This window comes from Scyliorhinus torazame, chromosome 15 (assembly GCF_047496885.1).
Source record: "Scyliorhinus torazame isolate Kashiwa2021f chromosome 15, sScyTor2.1, whole genome shotgun sequence".
NCBI classification, from domain to species: Eukaryota; Metazoa; Chordata; class Chondrichthyes; order Carcharhiniformes; family Scyliorhinidae; genus Scyliorhinus; species Scyliorhinus torazame.
Genome location: NC_092721.1, coordinates 9,217,940 through 9,241,974, shown reverse-complemented (window position 1 = coordinate 9,241,974; position 24,035 = coordinate 9,217,940). Strand labels below are relative to the sequence as shown.

Below are 24,035 nucleotides of genomic sequence, written 5' to 3'. Positions count from 1 at the left end.
TAAGCTCCAAATGAAAAAATAAGCAAACATCCTTAATGAAAGGTGCTTCAGGGGCAGACCAGACTGATCTTACCAGATGGCTGGTCTAATGGAGCCAGACACCAGTGACCATAATGGACAGATGTCTGCATTTACTCAACGCAATGTACACTGTTAATCAGAAACTTGCTGTAATTTGTGCTGCAAATTACACTATTTAAAGCAATGCCATTTTTATAGATTACAGATCTTTCAAGGAAGCAGACGCATGGGAACACCACCAGCTGCAAGTTCCGACTCACTAATTACTGACTCACTATCCTGACTTGAGAATATGTCTCCGTTCCTTCGCTGTCGCTGGGTCAAAATCCTGGAACTCCCTCCCTAACAGCACGGTGGGTGTACCTACACCTCATGGACTGCAGCGCTTCAAGGAGGTGGGTCACCCCCCACCTTCTCAAGGGCAATTAGGGATGGGCAACAACTGCTGGCTTAGCCACTGATGCCAGACACCAGCACCAATAAAATCAATCGCTCGATCAACTGTGAATGTCTTTGTGTTTATCACAATATTTGAACTTCATCCAAACCAAAGGTCCCTCAGGCAACACAAGCTAATGTAGCTTTAATTCATTGCCATAATGGCTGAGAACAAATGCTTAAGGACAATAAGAGGTTATGGTATTTTCTTTGAGTATTCTGATCTTTTGAACTTCCATTAAATTAAGAGAAAATAAACGTAACGTCTCCCTGTTACCTGCAGACTCGACTATCCCACTGGTCTTCAGAGCACCCTTCAAACCTCCACCTTGAGCTCACTGAATCACTGCTGTCCATCTCCAGATTCCACCAAGTTGTGTTCACCCACAGCCCTCCGAGATCTCTGTGCTCCTCCAATTCAGACCCACTTCTCATCACTTAACCACTGTCAGTTGTGTCGTTGCACCGGATGGCATTGCAGCCATTCCTACTCGTATTCCTCCCTACTTTTAACCATTTCAGGCTCCACTTCAGCTTTGTAATGTTATTGTGATGAATAAACCCACGTTGCACAGAAGGTTGTTTAATAAAAAGGAACGCAGAACCCCGGGCTTTCCAAATAGAGGAATGGGGGGGCAAAAGCAAAGGCATGATGCTGAACCTTCAGAAAACATTGGTTAGCATCTGCTGTGTCCAGTTCTGGGTGGGATCCATTGGAAGGAAGTTCACGGAGAGGGTGCGGTGGAGATTTCCCAGAATGACATCAGGGGCAATGGACCTCAGTTAATGTGGGGACGCTGAGATTGCTCTCCAAGTAGAAAAAGGTTGAGGGACATTTAATGGAGGTGTGCAAAACCATGCAGCATCCTGAAAGAGCAAAGAATGAGAAGCTGTTTTCACCGACGTGGACCAGAGGGACGCAGATTGAAGGTAATTGGCAAAAGAGCCAGGGGAGGGGAATGGTCTGGAAAACAGAGGGTGCGATTCTCTGATCGCGGGTGTGCGAGGGTGATAAAAGCAGACTCGATCGTAAACTGCAAAAGGAATTTGGATAAATACACAAAGGGGAGAGACATGCAAGGCTGTTGGGGAGGAGCGGGGGGGCGGGGATAAATTGGATAACAAGAGCTAGCACAGGCACATTGGACAGAATGGCTTCCTTCTGTGCTCTGTGACTCTACAATCAGCAGACTTGGACAAATTACTTCCTTTGCATTTACTTTGACAAGTGGGAAAGGAACGATACCTGGTTCAGATTGATTTTATCCTAGAAGCCTGGACTTCATTCGTCAGTCACGAATCCAAAGGGCATTTGGAATGAGAAACGGAGTACACATCACACTGGTGAAGTACGAGTGAAGATTGGGCAAATGCAGATCGTTGGCACAGAATCTGGGAGCTTTACTCTGCATCCTGCAACCTGAACCGACTTCACACTGAAAAGAACGGGTTCTCAACGCTTCGGCAGTCAGCGCCCTCACAGGAAAAGTAGAAAAAAGTTGCCATTTGTAAATCCGTGTAAAATATACAACCCTTATGGTTCAATAAAGAGCTGCATTTGTAGAAGTATAAACCTGTGCACAAGGAAGGAAGCTCGTTCAGCCCATCAACGGTCATCTCAATCTGTTAACTTAACCACCCAGCTGCATTTTAGTGTCTCAGTTCTCTTTGGCAAATTGCCACTCAGAACCAGACATTAACGAATTGTTTCGATTTTTAAAAATACTGGAATTAGGAATTTAAAAGTATAATCATTTCAAAACATTTTCCAGCCCCTGCAAACCCAGGGGGCTGGGTTTTCCAGCCTCGCTGGAAGCCAATGGACTTCTGGCTGGCTCTCCGTACTTTCCATTCCCGCCCGCGATGTATAGAGTGTCACCCAGTCCGAAGACTCTTCAGCTATAAGAAAGAATCCTTTGGCTCGGTGGCATGGACTTCTCCCTATTTGGCTGTTGGGGCTGAAGAGATTCACAAGTTATTCAATTATCAATCCAGACTTTCAAGGAGCCTTGCAATCACTTCCAACTCCAATTGTGGATACGTAATGAATGTGTGCGCAATGATTCTGGCATTCCCTAGCAATAATTAGGAAGCAGTTATGCTGCACGTTAATTTGACACCATACCTCATGACATATTTCCAGCGCAATAACATTTCACATCAACCTCCCATCTGGCTGGCAGACACAGCCTTTACTAGTTAATGCAAGACTACTTTGCCCACATTTCCATACCCTGAAATGGCACTGTATAACTTGCCTGCTTCAGGAAAGCTCTTCTCAACACTCCCAATACATTCTCATTATCTCGGAGAGGAACAACTGCTGCTGGGCTTTAGCAGAATGATCATGTTTTCCCCATTTTAACATTCCTGGTGTGTATCTGTGTCATATAGTGATGGCCAGTAACAGGCAAAATACTGTCTGCAGGGACCAAGATCAAGAATTGTGATATTTCACCATAAGATGAGACCAAATACGATTCCTAGAATCTGTGCAGATGCACGGAACCATCAGGGAAAGTGGCTAAGAGCACTCAGGGCGTTGAACTGCATCGCAGAGAGTTTACAGCGCTGGATCAGGCCACTTGGCCCAGCTGGTCTATGCTCGTGTTTATACTGCACGCGAGAATCTTCCCAATCCTACTCCATCAGAATAACCTTGTATTCTCTTCTCTCTCTCTCATGCTCATGTGTTTATCCAACCCCCCCCCTTAAAACATACCTGTACCATTCTCCTCAACCATCCCATGTGGTAGCGAGTTCCACATTTTCACACATTCCATGAACTTGTATGAAGAACCATGAGATACCCTCAATTACGACTCAGGAGAGGAGTTCGATAATACAAAGGCTTTAATTACCAGAGAACCAGACAGCTGCCGAGAAGTGTGCTCACTGCACACTGCCTGCTGAACGTAACCTTATATACAGCTTCCTGGGGGCGGAGCCGGAGGCCCCAGGGTTCCAAACCCGGTCTTAAAGGGGCCTACGCATTAAGGGTACATATGTATACAGATATCATTCACCACATTCACCCCCTGTTTAAAAAAAGCACATAGTCCGTCGGGGGTGAAGTGGAATTACAAGTTCAGTCTTTTGGGTGGTCTGATTGCCTGTGTCGACCTTCTCAGCTCCGTCGGTGGTGCGGCGGATACGGCGTCCTCGCTGGTGGTATATCCGGGAGCATGATTGTCTGAGCCTTTGCCCGCGTTGGAGCAGGGGGGTTATCCGGGGTGACTAGGGTGATTGGTGCCGGCGCCGGCTGGGGGGAGGGGGGGCGCTATGGGGGGGGGCGCTGTCGGAGTCGACCGCCAGTGCGGGGAGGGGAGCATCGATGGAAGGCGGGGCGTCGGTGGGCGAGCCAGCGGGTGCCAGGTCTCGCAGGGAAACGGTGTCCTGCCTGCCGTCGGGGTGCTCGACGTAGGCTTATTGAGGGTTTGCGTGTAGTAGTTGGACCCTCTCGACCAGTGGATCTGTCTTATGGCTCCTCACGTGCCTCCGGAGTAGAACTGGTCCCGGAGTCGTCAGCCAACGTGGAAGCGAGACCCCAGAGGTGGACTTCCCGGGGAAGACAAACAAACGGTTGTGAGGGGGCTCGTTCGTGGCCGTACAGAGGAGCGACCTAATGGAGTGTAGGGTATCGGGTAGGACCTCCTGCCAGCAGGCGATTGGGAGACTTCTTGACCGTAGGGTAAGAAGAACAGCCTTCCAAACTGTTGCGTTCTCCCTCTCCGCCTGCCCGTTTCCCCGCGAATTATAGCTGGTCATTCTGCTCGAGGCGATGCCCTTGTTGAGCATATACTGACGCAGCTCATCGCTCATGAACGATGTCCCCCGGTCGCTGTGGATATAAGCGGGGAAACCAAACAGGGTGAAGATGCTGTGCAGTGCCTTGATTACGGAGGCCGAGGTCATATCGGGGCAAGGGACAGCGAATGAGAAGCGGGAGAATTTGTCGGTGACGGTGAGGAAGTAGGTGTTGCGGTTGGTGGACGGGAGGGGCCCTTTGAAGTCATGTTTAGTCGCTCAAAGGGCCCAGAGGCCTTTACCTGGCCTTGTCTGGTCGATAGAAGTGCGGTTTGCACTCCGCACAGATCTGGCAAGCCTTGGTCATGGCCTTGACCTCCTCGGTGGAGTAAGGTAGGTTGCGGGACTTGATGAAATGGGCAAGCCGGGTGACCCCCGGGTGGCAGAGGTCATCGTGGATGGCTCACAGACGGTCTTTCTGCACGTTGGCGCATGTGCCACGGGACAGGGCATCTGGGGACTCGTTGAGCTCACCCGGACGATATGTAATATCGTACGTGTAGGTGGAGAGTTCGATCCTCCACCTCAGAATTTTATCATTCTTTATTTTGCCCCGTTGTGCGTTATCGAACATAAAGGCGACTGACCGTTGGTCGGTGACGAGGGCGAACCTCCTACCGACTAGTAGTGTCTCCAGTGCCGCACAGCCTCCACTAAGTCTTGTGCCTCCTTCCCGACTGCAGAGTGTCGAATTTCCGAGGCGCTGAGGGTTCGGGAGAAGAACGCTACCGGTCTGCCCGCCTGGTTGAGGGTAGCAGCCAGGGCGACGTCTGATGCGTCGCTTTCTACCTGGAAGGGAATGGTTTCATCCACCGCGCGCATGGCGGCCTTGATGATATTGGCCTTGATACGACTGAAGGTCGACTGAGCCTCAGCCGTCAGGGGGAAAACCGTGGTCTTAATGAGTGGACGGGCTTTGTCCGCATGTCTGGGGATCCACTGGGCGTAATAGGAAAAGAACCCCAGGCACCGTTTGAGTGCCTTGAGGCTACGGGGGAGGGGAAGTTCCTTAAGGGGGCGCATGCAGTCGGGGTCTGGCCCTAGGACCCCGTTTTCCACGATGTAGCCGAAGATGGCTAACCGGGTTGTGTGGAACACGCATTTCTCTTTGTTGTATGTCAGATTGAGGGCCCGGGCAGTCTGGAGGAACTTCCTCAGGTTTTCGTCATGGTTCTGCTGGTCATGGCCGCAGATGGTGACGTTGTCCAAGTACGGGTATGTAGCCCGTAAGACGTACTGGTCCACCATTTGATCCATTGCCCTTTGGAAAACGGAGACTCCGTTTGTGACACCGAAAGGGACCCTGAGGAAGTGGAAGAGCCGACCGGCTGCTTCGAAGGCTGTATAGGGGCGGTCCTCTGCACGGATAGGGAGTTGATGATAGGCGGATTTTAGGTCGACCGTGGAGAATACTCGACACTGGGCGATTTGGTTCACCATTTCTGCTATGCGGGGAAGTGGGTACGCATCGAGTTGCATAAAGCGGTTTATGGTCTGGCTATAGTCCACCACCATATGTTGTTTTTTCCCGGAGCGGACTACCAGTGCTTGTGCCCTCCAAGGGCTGTAGCTAGCCTCTATGACCCCTTCTTTTAGTAGCCGCTGAACCTCTGACTTGATGAAAGTCATGTCTTGGGCACTGTACCGCCGACTCCTGGTGGCGACGGGCTTACAGTCGGGGGTGAGGTTCGTGAAGAGGGGGGGGGTGGTGCAACTTTGAGTGTCGCCAGACTACATACCGTGAGCGGGGTCAGGGGTCCGCCGAACTTCAGGGTCAGGCTTCGGTGGCTGCACTGAAAGTCCAGACCGAGCAGCAGGGGGGCGCAGAGGTGAGGGAGAACATAAAGCTTAAAACGGGCGTATTTGGCGTCTTGGATCGCGAGGTTCGCGACACAATACCCCGTGATTTGGACTGAATGAGACCCGGATGCGAGGGCGATAGTTTGGGAGGCGGGATAGGTGCGCAGGTAGCAGCGTCTTACCGTGTCTGGATGGATGAAACTCTCCGTGCTCCCGGAGTCAAACAGGCAGGGGGTGTCGCGGCCGTTGATTTGAACCTGCATCATTGAGTTTCGCAGGTGCTTCGGCCGAGGTTGATCGAGCGTGATCGCTCCTCGTTGCGGGCAGTCAGAGTCCTCGGTTGAATCGGACTCGCAAAATGGCCACCGCCGTTGGTCGCACGTGTTGGATTTTGAAGATGGCTGCTGCCAAGATGGCCGCCCCCATGACTCGCACAAGGCCGATGACGTGTCGGAAGTAGGCGTGTCCGGCCGCCGTGCGGCCGCGTTGCGGGGCCTGTGGTCCCGGGAGTTCGATTTCTGGGCCCGATGTGCCTTTTGTTTCTGGCCTTTGGGCCCAGCAAGGCAGACCTTCGCGAAGTGCCCCTTCTTTCCGCATTCGCCGCAGATAGCGGAGCGGGCCGGGCAATGCTGGCGTGAGTGCTGGCCTTGCCCACAGAAATAGCATTGGGGGCCCCCGGTGTGAGCAGGTCGCCGCGCGGCGCAGGCCTGAAGTGTGGCCGAGTCTGGAGGGGATCGAGAGGGGTTCGCAAGGTCCGCGGAGTACGTGCGGAGATTATAGTGGGCGGCTTCCAGGGAAGAGGCGAGTGTTACCGTGCCTTGGAGGTCCTTCACTCCGTCTTCTAGGAGCCGCTGCCGGATGTACGTGGATCGGAGACCGGACACAAAAGCATCACGAAAATGTAACTTCATGTGGACTTCTGCCGTCACCTCTTTATGGTCGCAGTTCCTGGTGAGTGGGGTGAGTCTCTCCAAGTATTCATCTAGCGTTTCCCCGGAGCGCTGGCGGCAGGTCGAGAGCAAATGTCTGGTGTGTACCTCGTTTATCGGCTTTACGAAGCACTTCTGTAGGATTTCGACTGCCGGTTCGTACGTCGTAGCTTTCTCGATCACGGAGGATAGGCGGGGCCCACCCAGGCATGTAGTAAGTTCAGCTTGCGAGGAATCTGAGGAATTCAGATAGGCCTCGAAGCACCGGAGCCAGTGTTTAAAAATTTCAGTGGCTTCCGGCGACCGAGGGTCCAAATTGAGCTTCTCCGGCTTTAGACCGCTGTCCATCTTGATGTACTCTGGTTATTAAATTGAGATACCCGCAATTACGACTCAGGAGAGGAGTTCGATAATACAAAGGCTTTAATAACCAGAGAACCAGACAGCTGCCGAGAAGTGTGCTCACTGCACGCTGCCTCCTGAACGTAACCTTATATACAGCTTCCTGGGGGCGGAGGCGGAGGCGGAGTCCCCCAGGGTTCCAAGCCCGGTCTTAAAGGGGCCTACGCATTAAGGGTACATATGTATACAGATACCATTCACCACAAACCAATAACAGTGGATCTTTCTTTACATTAAACTCTCAACAGTTTGAGAGAAAAAAATATAACCGAAAGCATTCAAATGATTGCATTTCACAGTGACTTCCCATTTTCTCCTCAAACTTTCTACTTTCTTACCTTTCTTGTGTTTAATAGAAAATGTAATGAAGCCAAAAACATTTTAATTCGTAAATTTTGTTAATTAATAAGACTTCAATCTATTGTTCTTGCTATTGGTTACCTGATTCTGCTATTGGTAACAAATGCCTATTTCAGCTAAACTGTAAATTTCATGCACTGAATCAAGCCAGCCCAGAACAGTAAAGATGTGTTAACGACACACAGTTATTACCGCATAAATTGTCCAGCCTGTTCAGGGATTGCAGGAAGACACCAGAGTCGTGTATCTCCAGCAACTGTTGGGTCAATTTACGCCACTCTGTTGCTGGCTTCGCTCTCAAGCCTCCCCCATATTTTTAAAAAACATCCTGGACTTGCACATTAATCCCCCATTTAACTTGACGCGGTTAAATTAGGGCCATAAATTAAGAGTGGGAATTAACTCCTTTTTAAACAAAGCACAACTGTTAATGCAATCAATTTCTTTGGTCCAGAAGCTGAACAATTCAAACTGTTCAATCTCAAGCCAACAGGTTGAGAAAGATGGAAAAATATGTTAAAATTTAAATGTTACTTTTCTCTTCCTCGCATTGTTCCACTTCCTGCTCAGGCTCAAATTCTCCCAGTTCCCTTCCCCATCGTTCCTCTGTGTCTTTCTCAATCCTTAAATCGCGTTGCGTCACAGAGGTCCCAGATAGCCCATTACCCTCTGCACACTGTTATCAGCTTATGCTCCCAGCAAACAGCATGGTAGCACAGTGGTTAGCACTGTGGTTTCACAACAGCAGGGTCCCAGGTTCGATTCCCGGCTTGGGTCACTGTCTGTGCGGAGTCTGCACGTTCTCCCCGTGCCTGCGTGGGTTTCCTCCGGGTGCTCCGGTTTCCTCCCAAAAGTACGTGCTTGGAGAATTTGGACATCCTGAATTCTCCCTCAGTACCCAATCAAGCGCCGGAAGGTGGCGACGAGGGGATTTTCACAGTAACTTCATTGCAGTGTTAATGTAAGCCCACCTGTGACACTAATAAAGATTAGTATTATTAAGATCTAGAGAAAGTAGGTTTTAGCTGACAGGCTCGGGGAAAGTCTAACTAAGACCAGGATTTCTGGGGCTGACCTTACACAGACACTAATTGTAAAGGAAAATATGAATCCTCACGCACAACCGAGCCAACATGAGTTTAGCAACAATGAGCTGGTCATCTGGCATAATTATTACATTCCTCATTAAAAAGTAATCATACCTTGACTATGCCACGAATGTGCATCTTTGCAATCATCTCCGAGGTGTACAGAAACATCAGGAGCATGTCCAAGGTAAAGGTCACGTACTGAAGAGGTGGGTAGTGTTGAAAGGTCTTTGGTGTGTTCATGCAGACGGAAATGACGCTGATGATGGCGCAAACCCGTAGCAGAGAGTGAACCCACTGCACACAAAGAGAAAGCACGGGTAAGCCCTTCTCTTCTTTAACGCACAGGGGGAACCTGCAAATTACAGATACCCGGTGAGACGAGCAGCTGTTCTGAAATAGCTATTGTACCTACTGAAGAGGCTGTAGAATGCCTCAAACCCAGGACACAGGCAGGGCCAGAAAGAATTCCAGTGACAATCCATCATTCGTAACAACACTGGGAAGCACGGCAGCACAGTGGTTAGCACTGTTGCTTCACAGCTCCAGGTTCCCAGGTTCGATTCCCGGCTTGGGTCACTGTCTGTGCGGAGTCTGCACGTACTCCCCGTGTCTGTGTGGGTTTCCTCCGGGTGCTCCGGTTTCCTCCCACAATCCAAAGATGTGCAGGTTAGGTGGACTGGCTATTCTAAATTGCCCTTAGTGTCCAAAAAAGGGTGGTGGGGTTACAGGGATAGGGTGGCGGTGTAGGGATAGGGTGGGGTATGGGCTTAGGTAGGGTACTCTTTCCAAGGGCTGGTGCAGACGCGATGGGCCAAATGGCCTCCTTCTGCACTGTAAATTCTATGATTCTATGAACCTTCAGGCCATAGTTTGAACATTTAAAGTGTGGCATCTGTGCAGAAACCAAGGATTTGGTGCATCAAAGAGAGTTTGTGATTCATAATTTGCCGGATTTTTGTGACTCTTGAGTCAATCGCAATACAAGTTCTTTGAGCCTCTCAATAGGTGTCTGTCTTCGGTGTCCAATTTTTGGGAGTGTTCATGAACCCAGGATTCACTGTGTAACCATCTATGTAGTCCTCAACATTCATCGCCAGGTCACAATTAAACTGTCAATATCATTATCCTGCACATCCATCCGAAATATTACTGTTTTTAATTTGCAGAACAAATACCACCTTCAATCTCATTTAACTTCACCCCTGCCTCCTGGGAAAGGAAAACTTTGCTTTGAATGTTTTTTTCCTCAATCTGCAGCACTTCGCTTTTCTCCATATTGGACCTCATTTACAGAGCGATTATTTCACCCACTTTCTTTTACATATTTTCGAATTTACTTCATGCTAAACCAATTCAACTTCCTCGAGCTTGAAAATTTGACCAGCTTGAAGTGAGACTCCGAATCCAACCTGCTGACGCAGGTGGAGATGCAGGTACATCTCAATTGCAGAAATTGTGCATGGGTTTCCTCCGGGTGCTCCGGTTCCCTCCCACAGTCTGAAGCTGTGCGGGATAGGGCGGAGAACTGGGCCAAGGCACGGCGCGCTTTCCGAGGGTCGGTGCAGACTCGATGGGCCAAATGGCCTCCTTCTGCAGTGAAAGGATTCTATGAATTCCTCTCCCTTCAGACAGACATCACTTCACTGACAACACCCTTACAGGTGGTGCAAGAGGATATTTGCCAAGATGGTACCAGGGATGTGGGAGTTCAATGGAGTCACAGGATAAGCTGGACGGTCTCTGCACGGCAGCGAAGGTGAAGGGAGAATTTAGAAGCTATGATACGGGTAAATAAGAATAAATGTTTTCAAAGGCAGGAGGGTCGGCAACCAGAGGGTCCCATATCAAAGGCAATTTTGAAGAAGAGTAAAAAAACATTGGGGGTGGAGTGCGAGGGAACAAGAGGTTTTTCTTCAATAAACACGGCGAGTTGTGGTGACCTGGAAGGTGCTGTCTGAAAGGACCGGTGGGAGCAGATGAACTGTGACTTACAAAAGGAAATTGGAGTCATATCTGGAGGGTAAAAATCTCCAGGGTCATAGGGAAAGAGCAGAGGGAATGGGACTAATTAGACAGCTCTTCCAAACAACTAGCACAGCTACGATGGACTGATTGGACTCCTGTGAATTTCTTCCCTTTTCAGGTATTTACCCAATTCCCCTTTTCAGAATAAAGAAGGATTGAACCTGTATCCACCACACTCCAAATTAGGTAACACACCTGGAAAAGAGGTCGCAAGTGGCATCCAAACACTTACATTCACTGCTCAACGTTAATGAAATTGGCAAAAAAAATACTGACTTTCATTGATGCAGGGCAGCAAAAAATTATATATCAGGTTGGAAACTAGCAGATAAAAGACCTAAAAAAATCCCCCGAGTTTGTAGACGTATGAAGATTGTGACAATGCTCAAATTCGCAGAATATGCTGAGATATTAGATAAACACATGAGAGAGAATGTACTAGAAGGATGGCGGAGGGTAAGAGGAGGCTCGGGTGGAGCACAAACTTCAGCACGGACCAGTTGGGCCTATTGGCCTGTTTGCACCCTGGGCATTTCCCGTCATGCTGTGCAATAACCAGAAGGAGGCGCTCTTCCACAATGTCCACTTTTCTTACTCTGTAATTTTGCGTTTCACAGCTAATAGACTTTAGGTCAATACTTTAATAAGTTGTCCCACAGAATCACTGACAACAGATCAAGACCTCACCTTGGCTGAAGATTAATTGAGCAAAAGCATTGGTGTGGGAGGAGGCAGTGGCACAGCACAGGCATTGCCGGCTCGCACGTTCAACTCAAATCATTAGGATCCCTTCAGAAAGGATGCGTGAGGATGCAGTCCCACTCCCACCACCTTACCACTGAGACTAACCTGCTGCAGCATTTCAAGGTACGATGGAGAGGATTGTCGTCTCCTTCTGTACTGTTTCATTCTATGATTCATTGGGCCACGTGGGTATTCCAGTCATTCAAGAGGAACAGAGGTGGATCATTTACAGCAACATTGGGCCCACAATTCCAATGACATCCTCACTTCATTAGCCCCAGGGCAGAGAGATACTGCTTCCTCAACTTGGGGGGGGGGGGGGGGGGGGGGGGGCGTGGATCGCATGGTAAATAGAGAAGTCAATTTACATAATCACAGAATCTTACCGAATAGGATTAGGTCATTAAACCAACCGTGCCAGCTCTTAGAAAGAGCTGTCCAATTTATTCCCAGACCTCAGCTTTTCCCCCCATATTCTTTTTTTAAAAAACATTTAGAGTACCCAATTCATTTTGCCCAATTAAGGGGCAATTTAGCGTGCCCAATCCACCTACCCTGCACATCTTTGGGTTGTGGGGGCGAAACCCACGCAGACACAGGGAGAATGTGCAAACTCCACACAGTGACCCAGAGCCGGGATCGAACCTGGGACCTCAGCGCCGTGAGGCCGCAGGGCTAACCCACTGCGCCACCGTGCTGCCCCTTCCCCCCATATTCCTGCGAATCCGTCCTCTTAACTACCAGTCCCATTACCTTTCGAAAGTTCCTGCAGTCAGATCACAAAACCCTCTCGGGTAGTGCACTTGAGATGATAACCACGATGGCGCAGTGGTTAGCACTGCTGCCTCACAGCGCCAGGTACCCGGGTTCAATTCCGGCTTGGGTCACTGTCACTGCGGAGTCTGCACGTTCTCCCCGTGTCTGCGTGGGTTTCCTCCGGGTGCTCCGGTTTCCTCCCACAGTCCAAAGATGTGCAGGTTAGGTGGATTGGCCGTGATCAATTGCCCCTTAGTGTCCAAAAGGTTAGGTGGGGTTACTCGGTTACGGGGAGAGGGTGGGGTGTGAGACAAGGTAGGGTGCTCTTGCAGAAGGCCGGTGCAGACTCAATAGGCCGGACGGCCTACTTCTGCAAGTCGACACGACACTCCAGCTGGGACTTAACCAGTGGCCTGTGAAGGTTCAGCATTATATCCTGGTGTCCGAGGTAAGCTGGAAATACAGTGGGCAATACGCCAGATGTGGTAGATATGGTACAGTGGATGGCAGCAGCAGAGGGGATTTATAACTGGGCAAACCGGTGACCCAGGAAATACCCTGGAGGAGGAATAGAGACCCTGATAATTTATATTTTAGGCACTACCCTAAAAAAAGAGAGATACTTAACCAAATGCTTTCTCAAAGAGGTCTGCTTTAAGAAGTATTTTATACAGAGGAGAGAGGGGTGGAGTGCGGAATTGGTTCAGGAAGGGGATTCCAGGGCTCCAGGCCCACATCAGCTGAACGCAATGCCACCAACAGAGGAACAATTAAAATTGGAAATTTGCAAGTTACCAAGAACAGGAATGGAGGAAGACAGACCTCTTGGAGGCTTCACCGGCGGAGGAGGAGTTCCCAGTGGTAGGGAGGTCATGGAAGGATTTGAAACTACGGATAAGAATTTGAAAGTCAAGATGTTGCTGGATCAGGAGCCAGTGAAGATCAGTAAGCATGAGGGGTGCTGGGTGAACAGGGCTTTGTGTAAGTTAGGGCAGCAGAGCTTTGGACGAGCTCATGTATCTGGAGGACGGGACGCCTGGCAAGAAAACATTCAGAGAAACTTGTAAACTAAAATCGTGAAGACTTCACGCCTGACTTACTGGCTTATTAATCCACAGAATGTCAGCATTGTCAGTCAGCATCTCATCTGGTCCAAAGTCGGTAACAGGCTGACTCTCCACTCGCGAACTTTGTTTACGTTTCAGCATCTTCGAAATCAACGTTTTCCCCAAAATGAATTCTGTCAACATCAAAAAACAAGTCAGACGGAGACAACGGGCTGGATTTTCACGGACTCCATTCAGGACCCGATACCCTGTCCCATTCCTGGGATTTCCGATTTTCAGCAGCGCCTATTGAGGGTGCATGCTGGTTCGGGCCGCAATCCCATACCCTGAACACCCGACCTGGCCGGCTCCATTGCCAGGATGGGCAGATGGATACATTCCCACAACTTCCATGGAGGAGGGTCAGCTTTTCAAACAGAGTCATGGTTTTCAGCACCTCTGAGATGTCGTCAACAATAGTGTGGATCAAGGGACCTTCTGAAAGGCAAGTTCAAAAGGTGCTCCTCTTACCCCATGCTAAGATATGCCCCTTATCCACACTCCATGGCGCTCATGACCCCGTGCCAAGCCATCCCTCCTCACCCATTATACACTCCATAGGACAAATGAACCCTACAGTGACAATACAACGTGTAAAATTTAAAAAAACAAACCTTTTTTACTACAGGCCAATAAAAGTGTCAACCGCCAGTCACTTCAAAGTATCAATAACAGAAACTGCTAGCACTTCAACCTCTATCTTGTGTAAATAAACATTTGTGCAATTGACAGAAGTGACCAGAGAGTTAGAGCTATCAAATAAGCAATGTTTTCCTGTGGCTCAGGTGTTTCAATAGTCTAATAGAATTGTGGGCTGTCAGCCAAGAATGCATAATGAGGCTTGGCGGAGAGCCCAGAATCCATTAGATTGGTGAAACAGATGAGCCTCAGTGGCTGTCTCTGAATTTTGTCCTGGGTTGGCTAGCCCAACTGTTGCCCGCACCTGCTCCCCTGGAATTAAAATCCCATCTTTCCCAATATTTTTTCCTGAGGCAGTTAGGATGAATTGGGAATCTTCCTGACTCCCACTACTTGCCTTGAAGATGAAAAGTTGTGCCTCTCCTGCCCTCACCTCATCACACACACATTTTTTGCCGTTTCCGCACTTCCCCCCTTCCCTGCTTAATCAATAGCACTATCAACCCTTAATTTCATACTTTTAATTTCTTCTTCACAGTTGAGCAACAGTGAAGTTTTAAAAAACAAAACAGCTGTTTGATTGTTGCAGCATTTTGAGTTTTGGGATGTCCAAAATATTAATCCACAAACAAAAATAAAGTTCAACATCTCAATTGTTTTCAAACATTTTTTCAAATGGACTAGTACAAAGAAAAGTACAGCACAGGAACAGGCCCTTCGGCCCTGCAAGCCTGCACCGACCATGCTGCCCGTCTAAACTAAAATCTTCTACACTTCCGGGGTCCGTATCTGTCTATTCCCATCATGGACACCTCCATCTAAATATGTTGTGCAATATGAAAATGCAGCATGTTACCGTGCGTTAATAAAACCTTTTAGGAAAATATGTAATGCGTGTTGCTCACCACACTTCTCCATCCCTGTTCCCTCCCTAGGGGATGCAGCCAGCCCACCGTGTGCTGCCGGAGTGATGGCGCTGATCCCACCTCCCACTTTCCCCTTGTATTGCGGAGCCCCGGAAAAGTCCTTACGGACCCTCAATGTTCCACGGATCCGAGCACTGCATCTTAGTGGCCCAACTCTCCAAGAATTCAGAATTATTCTCCCTTCCAACCTCTTCCATCAGGCAGGCGATACAAAAGTCTGAGAATAACCATTAACAGATTCAAAAACAGCTTCTTCCCCGCTGTCACCAGACTCCTGAATGACCCTCTTATGGACTGATCTGATCTCTTCACACATCTTCTCTACTGAGTAGTACTGCACTCCTGTATGCTTTACCTGATGTCTGCATCTGTGTTTTTACATTGTGTATTTATCATCCGTCCTATGCTTTTTCATGTATGGAAAGATTTGCCTGGACTGTACGTAGAACAATACGTTTCACATGACAATAAATCTGAATCTTAATCGAGGGAAGGAAATCTGCCGTCCTTACCCGGTCTGGCCTACATGTGACTCCAGACCCACTCGCAACTGCCCCTCTGAAATGGCTGAGCGAGACACTCAGTTCGAAGGTAGTTAGGGATCGGCAACAAATGCTGGACTTGCCGTCCCATGATCGAATAAAAATCTGCCTCCAAGGGCCTTTACAGGTTGTAGCGCACAAAGACTCCGAGAGACAAATAGAGTGAAGTCGATGAGGCTTTATTAAGCGTGACTGTTCCCCCGCAGTTCAGTAGTAGACTGCCTGCTGGGGAGGACTCCTGGTACTTTTACTCCGCCTTCAGGGCGGAGCTAGAGGTCAAAGTCCAACCAGGACCCGGGATCTGTCAGCCAATGACATCACGGCTTCACAGTCCCACATGACCCCTAATGCATACTACCACATTCACCCCTTGTTAAAAATGAACCCGGCGGGGTGATGCTTCGCATGATGGTAAGGGTTTACAAGGCTGGTCCTGGGAGGAAAACTTTCGCATGTTATTACAGTATGTACAAGGTTTTTTTTTGTTTAGAACTATTTACAGTAATCGTCAGGAAAAAAAGACAAAATGTTCTCGTTAAAAGTCCACATATTGTAGTGTTAGATCGACGCCACGAGTCGGTCGGGCGGTCTGGTCGTCCGTGTCGATCGCCTCGGCCCCGGTGGTGGGGGTGGTGCTTGTTCCGGTGTTGTCGTCTCCGGGAGCCTTACGGTTTCAGCTTGGGCTTCACTCCTGGTCGGGCCTGGGAGGAGGACCGATCCTCCTGGGAAGGGGGCGGTCGCAGGGTGCGGCGGTGGCAGGAAGGGGGTGATTGGTGTCGGGGTGGTGTGTGTGTTGCCGGCGGGCGCCAGATCTCGCAGGGAGACCGTGTCCTGTCGGCCGTCGGGGTACTCCACGTAAGCGTACTGCGGGTTCGCGTGAAGGAGGTGAACCCTTTCGACCAACGGGTCCGACTTGTGCGCCCGCACATGTTTTCGGAGCAAGATGGGTCCTGGGGCCGCCAGCCAGGTCGGCAGCGACGTTCTAGAGGAGGATTTCCTGGGGAAGACAAGGAGGCGCTCTTGAGGCGTTTGGTTAGTGCTAGTACAGAGTAGTGACCGGATGGAGTAGAGGGCGTCCGGGAGGACCTCCTGCCACCGTGAAACTGGGAGGTCCCTGGACCGTAGGGCCAGTAGGACGGTCTTCCAGACCATGCCGTTCTCCCTCTCTACTTGCCCGTTCCCCCGGGGGTTGTAGCTGGTCGTCCTGCTCGAGGCTATACCGTTGCTGAGCAGGAACTGGCGCAGTTCGTCACTCATGAAGGAGGACCCCCTGTCGCTGTGGACGTATGCGGGGCAACCGAACAGTGTGAATATGGTGTTCAGGGCTTTAATGACTGTGGCCGCGGTCATGTCAGAGCAGGGGATGGCGAATGGGAAGCGGGAGTACTCGTCCACCACATTAAGGAAGTATATGTTGCGGTCGGTGGAGGGGAGGGGTCCTTTGAAATCTAGACTAAGGCGTTCAAAGGGGCGGGAAGCCTTAATCAGGTGCGCACCATCCGGCCTGAAAAAATGCGGCTTGCACTCTGCGCAGATGTGGCAGTTCCTTGTGACTGTACGGACCTCCTCTAAAGAGTATGGGAGGTTGCGGGACTTAATAAAGTGGTAGAACCGAGTGACCCCTGGGTGGCAGAGGTCCTCGTGGAGGGTTTGGAGGCGGTTAATTTGTGCGTTGGCACATGTGCCGCGGGATAGGGCATTGGACGGCTCGTTGAGCTTTCCGGGACGATACAAGATCTCGTAGTTGAAGGTGGAGAGCTCGATCCTCCACCTTAAGATCTTGTCGTTTTTGATTTTGCCCCGCTGTGCATTATCGAACATGAAGGCTACCGACCGTTGGTCCGTGAGGAGAGTGAATCTCCTGCCGGCCAGGTAATACCTCCAATGTCGCACCGCTTCCACTATGGCTTGGGCTTCCTTTTCCACTGAGGAGTGGCGGATTTCTGAAGCGTGGAGGGTTCGGGAGAAAAAGGCCACGGGTCTGCCCGCTTGGTTAAGGGTGGCCGCTAGAGCTACGTCGGAGGCGTCGCTCTCGACCTGGGAGGGGAGGGACTCGTCGATGGCGCGCATCGTGGCCTTTGCGATATCCGCTTTGATGCGGCTGAAGGCCTGGCAAGCCTCTGTCGACAGAGGGAAGGTCGTGGTCTGTATTAGGGGGCGGGCCTTGTCTGCGTACTGGGGGACCCACTGGGCGTAGTATGAAAAGAACCCCAGGCAGCGTTTTAGGGCTTTTGAGCAGTGTGGGAGGGGAAATTCCATGAGGGCGCGCATACGTTCGGGGTCGGGGCCTATTATCCCATTGCGCACTACGTAGCCCAGGATGGCTAGTCGGTTTGTGCTAAAAACGCACTTGTCCTCGTTGTACGTGAGGTTCAAGGCTTTAGCGGTCTGGAGGAATTTTTGGAGGTTGGCGTCGTGGTCCTGCTGATCGTGGCCGCAGATGGTTACATTGTCGAGATACGGGAACGTGGCCCGTAACCCGTGTTGATCAACCATTCGGTCCATCTCTCGTTGGAAGACCGAGACCCCGTTTGTGACGCCAAATGGGACCCTTAGGAAATGGTATAATCGCCCGTCTGCCTCGAAGGCTGTGTACATGCGGTCACTTGGGCGGATGGGGAGCTGATGGTAGGCGGACTTGAGGTCCACGGTGGAGAAGACCTTATATTGGGCAATCCGATTGACCATGTCGGATATGCGGGGGAGAGGGTACGCGTCTAGTTGTGTGTACCTGTTGATGGTCTGGCTATAGTCTATGACCATCCTTTGCTTCTCCCCTGTCTTTACTACTACCACCTGTGCTCTCCAGGGACTATTGCTGGCCTGGATTATGCCTTCCTTTAGTAGCCGCTGGATTTCGGACCGAATGAAGGTCCGGTCCTGGGCGCTGTACCATCTGCTCCGAGTGGCGACAGGTTTGCAATCCGGGGTGAGGTTTGCAAACAAGGATGGGGGTTGCACCTTGAGGGTTGCAAGGCCGCAGATAGTGAGTGGGGGTATTGGGCCGCCGAATTTGAAGGTTAGGCTCTGTAGATTGCACTGGAAGTCTAATCCCAGTAATGTGGGGGCGCAGAGTTGGGGAAGGACGTAGAGCCTGTAGTTTTTGAACTCCCTCCCTTGCACCGTTAGGGTAACTATGCAGAAGCCTTTGATCTGTACGGAGTGGGATCCTGCAGCTAGGGAAATCTTTTGTGCGCTGGGACGGATGGTCAAAGAACAGCGTCTTACCGTGTCGGGGTCGATAAAGCTCTCCGTGCTCCCGGAGTCGACCAGGCATGGTGTCTCATGCCCGTTTATCAGCACCGTTGTCGTCGTCGTCTGGAGCGTCGGGGGCCGTGTTTGGTCCAGCGTCATTGAAGCCAGACGTGGTTGTAATGGTTGAGCGTCTTCTTCGAACCCCGTGGAGCCGTCGACACTGGGGTCCGTTGTTGCCGTCCAAGATGGCGTCGGGGGTGAACAAGATGGCTGCCCCCATGCATCGCACATGGCTGGGGGGTCACAAGATGGCGGCGGGGGTGGACAAAATGGCCGCCCCCATGCGTTGCACAGGTCTGGGGTGGTCCAAGATGGCGGCGCCCTTCCTCCCCTCGTGGTGGCCGGGACCCAAAAGGGCGGCGCCTGCGCGTCGCTCATGGGGCGCTGGGGGGGTTGGGGAGCGTTAGGAACGCGCGGGGCTCCCTCTTCTCTGGGGACAGCGGTGGCCAGGACCCAAAGTGGTAGCGCCGGACCCAAAGTGGTAGCGCCGGCGGGTCATACATGGGGTGCGGGGGCGTTGGGGAGCGTAAACGGCGTGCAGGGCTCCCTGTTCTCCGGGGAGAGCGGTGGTCGGGACCCAGAGTGGTAGCGCCGGCGGGTCATACATGGGGCGCTGGGGGGGTTGGGGAGCGTAAACGGCGTGCAGGGCTCCCTGTTCTCCCGGGACAGCGGCGACCTCGCGGGACCGGCACACAGCCGCGAAATGGCCCTTTTTCCCGCAGCTCTTACAGATCGCTGCGCGGGCCGGGCAGCGCTGCCGGGGGTGTTTCGCCTGGCCGCAGAAATAGCAGCGGGCTCCCCCGGTGCGACTTGGCGTTTGAACCGCGCAAGCCTGTGGGGTGTCCGGGGCGGGGGGGTGGGTTTGTCGCGACGGGTGCGTACGGAGCCCAATGGGCTGCCGCGCGGTCGGGGCCGTAGGCGCGGGTAGTTCGCGCGGCCACGTCTAGGGAGGCTGCTAGGGCCCGTGCCTCTGAGAGTCCTAGCGACTCTTTTTCTAGAAGTCTTTGGCGGATTTGGGAGGAGTTCATACCTGCCACTAAAGCATCGCGCATTAACATGTCCGTGTGTTCATTTGCGTTCACCGGCGGGCAGCTGCAGGCCCGTCCCAAAATTAGTAGCGCGGCGTAGAATTCATCTATCGATTCTCCGGGACTTTGCCGTCTCGTTGCGAGTTGATAGCGAGCGTAGATCTGGTTTACTGGGCGAACATAGAGACTTTTTAGTGCTGCGAACGCCGTCTGGAAATCCTCTGCGTCTTCGATGAGGGAGAAAATCTCCGTGCTTAACCTCGAGTGCAGGACCTGTAGTTTCTGGTCTTCTGTGACCCGGCCGGTGGCCGTTCTGAGGTAGGCCTCGAAACAAGTCTGCCAGTGCTTGAAAGCTGCTGCTGCGTTCACTGCGTGGGGGCTGATCCTCAGGCATTCCGGGATGATCCTGAGCTCCATAGTCCTTTAGTCACGCTTAATAAATTGTAGCGCACAAAGACTCTGAGAGACGAATAGAGTGAAGTCGATGAGGCTTTATTAAGCGTGACTGTTCCCCCGCAGTTCAGTAGTAGACTGTCTGCTGGGGAGGACGCCTGGTACTTATACTCCGCCTTCAGGGCGGAGCTAGAGGTCAACGTTCAACCAGGACCCGGGATCTGTCAGCCAATGACATCACGGCTTCACAGTCCCACATGACCCCTAATGCATACTACCACACAGGTGCACTATCAAACAAAATTTGACACAGAGCCATGAGATTAGGGCAGGGGAGCAGAAGTTTGGTCAGAGGTAGGCTGTAAAAGGAGGAGAGAGAGAGGTAGAGGGATAGAATTCCAGAGGTTTTTCCAGGCATTAGGGACACCGACGGCAAAATGATTCAAACCAGGACTGTGACAGCGCCGGGCTTTCGAGGGGCTGTCAGGGCTGGAGTAGGTTCCAGAGGTGGTAACGGGCAAGGCCGAGGGGGTGATTTGAAAGCAAGGGTGAGAAGTTTAAAACTGTGCCATTGCTGGATTGAGAGTAGGGCAGGGAGGAGGAGGGAGGGGGGGGGGGGGGGGGGGAGAAACCTCGAGGGGGGAGTTGGAGGCGGAGGCAGAGTTTGGATGAGCTCAAAGTTTCGGAGGATAGAATGTGGGAGGTTAGCCACGGAAGGGGGGGGGGGGGGATTGGAATAGTCAAATCTAGAGATCACAATATCCTGTGTCCCACATAAATCAATATTTCCTCAGGCCGATCAATGGCAGTTATCCATCTGCTTCCGCACCAGTGGGTGACCTAAAATGATATCCTCACTCTGGTCAGGAATTGAAAATGGGGAGCCCAGAATGTGGAAGATTCCCTGTTTGCCACTGGTTCAATGCCCAACCTGGTTGCATCTGGCAGGTGTTCGAATGTGGTGGTGGTGGGGGTGGGGGGGTGGGGGGGGGGGGGTGGGGGTGGGGGAAATGAAAGGGGGGGGCAGAATCGAAGGGTGGGGGGGGCAAAATGGAAGGGGGGGCAGATTGGAAGGGTGGGGGGGCAGAATGGAAGGGTGGGGGGCAGAATGGAAGGGTGGGGGGACAGAATGGAAGGGTGGGGGAGAGGGCAGAATGGAAGGGTGGGGGGCAGAATGGGTGGGGGGGGGAGGGCAGAATGGAAGGGTGGTGGGAGGGGCAGAATGGAAGAGTGGGGGGGACAGAATGGAAGGGTGGGGGGGACAGAATGGAAGGGTGAGGGGGAGCAGAATGGAAGGGTGAGGGGGAGCAGAATGGAAGGGTGGTGGGGGGGCAGAGTGGAAGGGTGGGGGGACAGAATGGAAGGGTGGGGGGACAGAATGGAAGGGTGGGGAGGTCAGAATGGAAGGGTGGGGGGACAGAATGGAAGGGTGGGGGGGAGCAGAATGGAAGGGTGAGGGGGAGCAGAATGGAAGGGTGGGGGGCAGAATGGAAGGGTGGGGGGGGGACAGAATGGAAGGGTGGGGGGCAGAATGGAAGGGTGGGGGGCAGAATGGAAGGGTGGGGGGGGGACAGAATGGAAGGGTGAGGGGACAGAATGGAAGGGTGGGGGGCAGAATGGAAGGGTGGGGGGGGGACAGAATGGAAGGGTGGGGGGACAGAATGGAAGGGTGGGGGGCAGAATGGAAGGGTGGGGGGGGGGGGGCAGAATGGAAGGGTGGTGGGGGGCAGAATTGTTATTACAAACACGAACGGGAGAAGAATCTATTTTGAGGACGATGTTTTAATCAGGAATGCTCAAGGCTCCGATTCCTGCGGCCTGATTATAAACCAGCCCCCCCCCCCCCCCCCCCCACCCCCATCTGCAACCCCACACAGACACACACACCCACCCCACCCCACACACTCCCCATCCACATCCCTCTCCAATCTGCTGGACTGAAATGATGCATCCATGGCAACAGCCCTTCAAATGCCAGTTTATCCATCCGTAAATTCACCTTTTGTCATCTGCCTGCAATTCGCGAGTGCTGCAGCCTGGCAGCTTTTTGCATCGGTCGAGAAGCGCCGCTTGTTTAATAAAGACACAGGAATATATCTGGGCCAGCCCCTCGCTGATCTGGTGCAAACAACCCCCCAGATATTCATGCGGAAAGGTCCAATTGATGCTCATCCCAAAGCAGAGACAAAACCCATCAGGAAACTGACCTGAAACAGCAGGGCTGATGGTGACATGAAGCACCCACTTTCCCGGTAATCGCTCCAACGCGATGCAAAGGGCCACTTGAAGCAACAATGCCACAATTTGTATTTCTTTTCCTCCACAGTTCTATTGGAGACCTTGGTACCGGAAGTGCAAAACATTCTACTGAGAGGAGGCGGGACTTCCGAGAAGGGGAAGGGGTACAGGTGAAATGGACAGAAACTCACCTGGCAGGGGGGTGGGGTGCTGACCCTTTCTCAATGGCAGGACACAAAATAACCTGGGGGCTGTGCTCAGGGTTACCCAATGGTCACCCTCACAGTGGTATCCACCCCCCCCCTACCACTCCGCAGGGGGTGCACAGCCAAGAGAGCACTGACCCACCATATAAAGGAAGCTTATAACTTTAAATTATTGGGAATTATCGGCCAATGATCAGGAGGCTACCTGGCTATTTGCTTTCCGAAAGCAGCGGCTGGCTGTGATCCGAAATGGACAGCCCTGAAGGGTGGAGGAAATATGCGTGTAGAGTTTGCCATGCAGTCGCGTCCTCTTAATGTACCCGTACTGCTCGCAGTCTCGCCAACTCTCCGAGCAAGGTTTCGCCTGAATTCCCCCCCGGGTTTATTCAATTGATGGTCTCGATCCTCGCAAGTGGCTGGATTCTCTGTTTCAGCGGCTAATTCGTGGGCGTTTTACGATGCCAGGATCGGTGCCGAACCCTTACCGATTCCGGGACGGTGAGGGGCTCGCGGCAGCGCCGGGTGAAACTCCCGGCTCCCGCGCCGAAAACGGCCGGAGAATGGCCGTGTCCGTGGCCGCGCATGCGCATGGCTGACGAACTGCAGCGGTCGCGCCGGACAACGTAGCGCCGGACGTTTGCGGACCCGACCCGCCATCCGTCACCCCGCAGGCCCTCCCCTGGCCACCTCCCACCAGTCCCCCCAGCCCGCGTAGAAGCTCCCCGTGGCCAGCGGCACAGCTCCCTGCCGAGTGTGGCAGTGCTGGACAGAGTCCACAGCCGCCACACCGGGTTCCCGACCGCTGAGACCACAGGTCATCCACGGGAACCCGCCCCATTGGGGACGGAGCATCGTGGGAGGGCCTGCCGATGACGCACCAATGGCGTTCCGACGCCGTGCGGCGCGTGATACGATTACGCCACTTCCATGGGAGCGGAGCATGGCTGACCAGCGTCAAACCGTGCCGGCCCCGATTTGTCCGTTGGAATGGATTCCCTGCCCGATCACCGATTACGATATTGGCGTCGGCTAACAGAGAACCCTGCCATTTTCTCTACAGCTACCCTGAACACATTTTAATATGCGAAGGGCCTCTAACATTCTCACCCCTCAGCCTTTTCCATTCTAGAGAAAAGAGATCTGGGGCGAAATTCTCCGGAAACGGCGCGATGTCTGCCGACTGGTGCACATCTTTGGGGGCTGAGCCCCAACATTGAGGGGCTAGGCCGACGCCGGAGGAATTTCTGCCCCGCCAGCCGGCGGAAACGGCCTTTGTTGCCCCGCCAGCGGCGCGGAAATGACATCCCCGGGCGGCGCATGCGCGGGAGC

At 52.2% G+C, this 24,035-nt stretch overlaps 1 protein-coding gene across 1 annotated transcript in view; it reads right to left on the bottom strand.

Moving 5' to 3' along the window:
- Positions 1–22,323, bottom strand: part of nalcn (sodium leak channel, non-selective) — a 282,172-nt gene extending 259,849 nt beyond the window's left edge. Inside the window, exons 1-3 of the mRNA XM_072476568.1 lie at positions 22,262–22,323; positions 13,474–13,613; positions 8,960–9,142 (exon numbers count right to left, since the gene is read on the bottom strand). Coding sequence (XP_072332669.1) covers positions 8,960–9,142; positions 13,474–13,613; positions 22,262–22,271 — 333 coding nt within the window. The 5' untranslated portion in view covers positions 22,272–22,323. The remainder of the gene's footprint in view (positions 1–8,959; positions 9,143–13,473; positions 13,614–22,261) is intronic.
- Between the last annotated feature and the right edge of the window lie 1,712 nt (positions 22,324–24,035).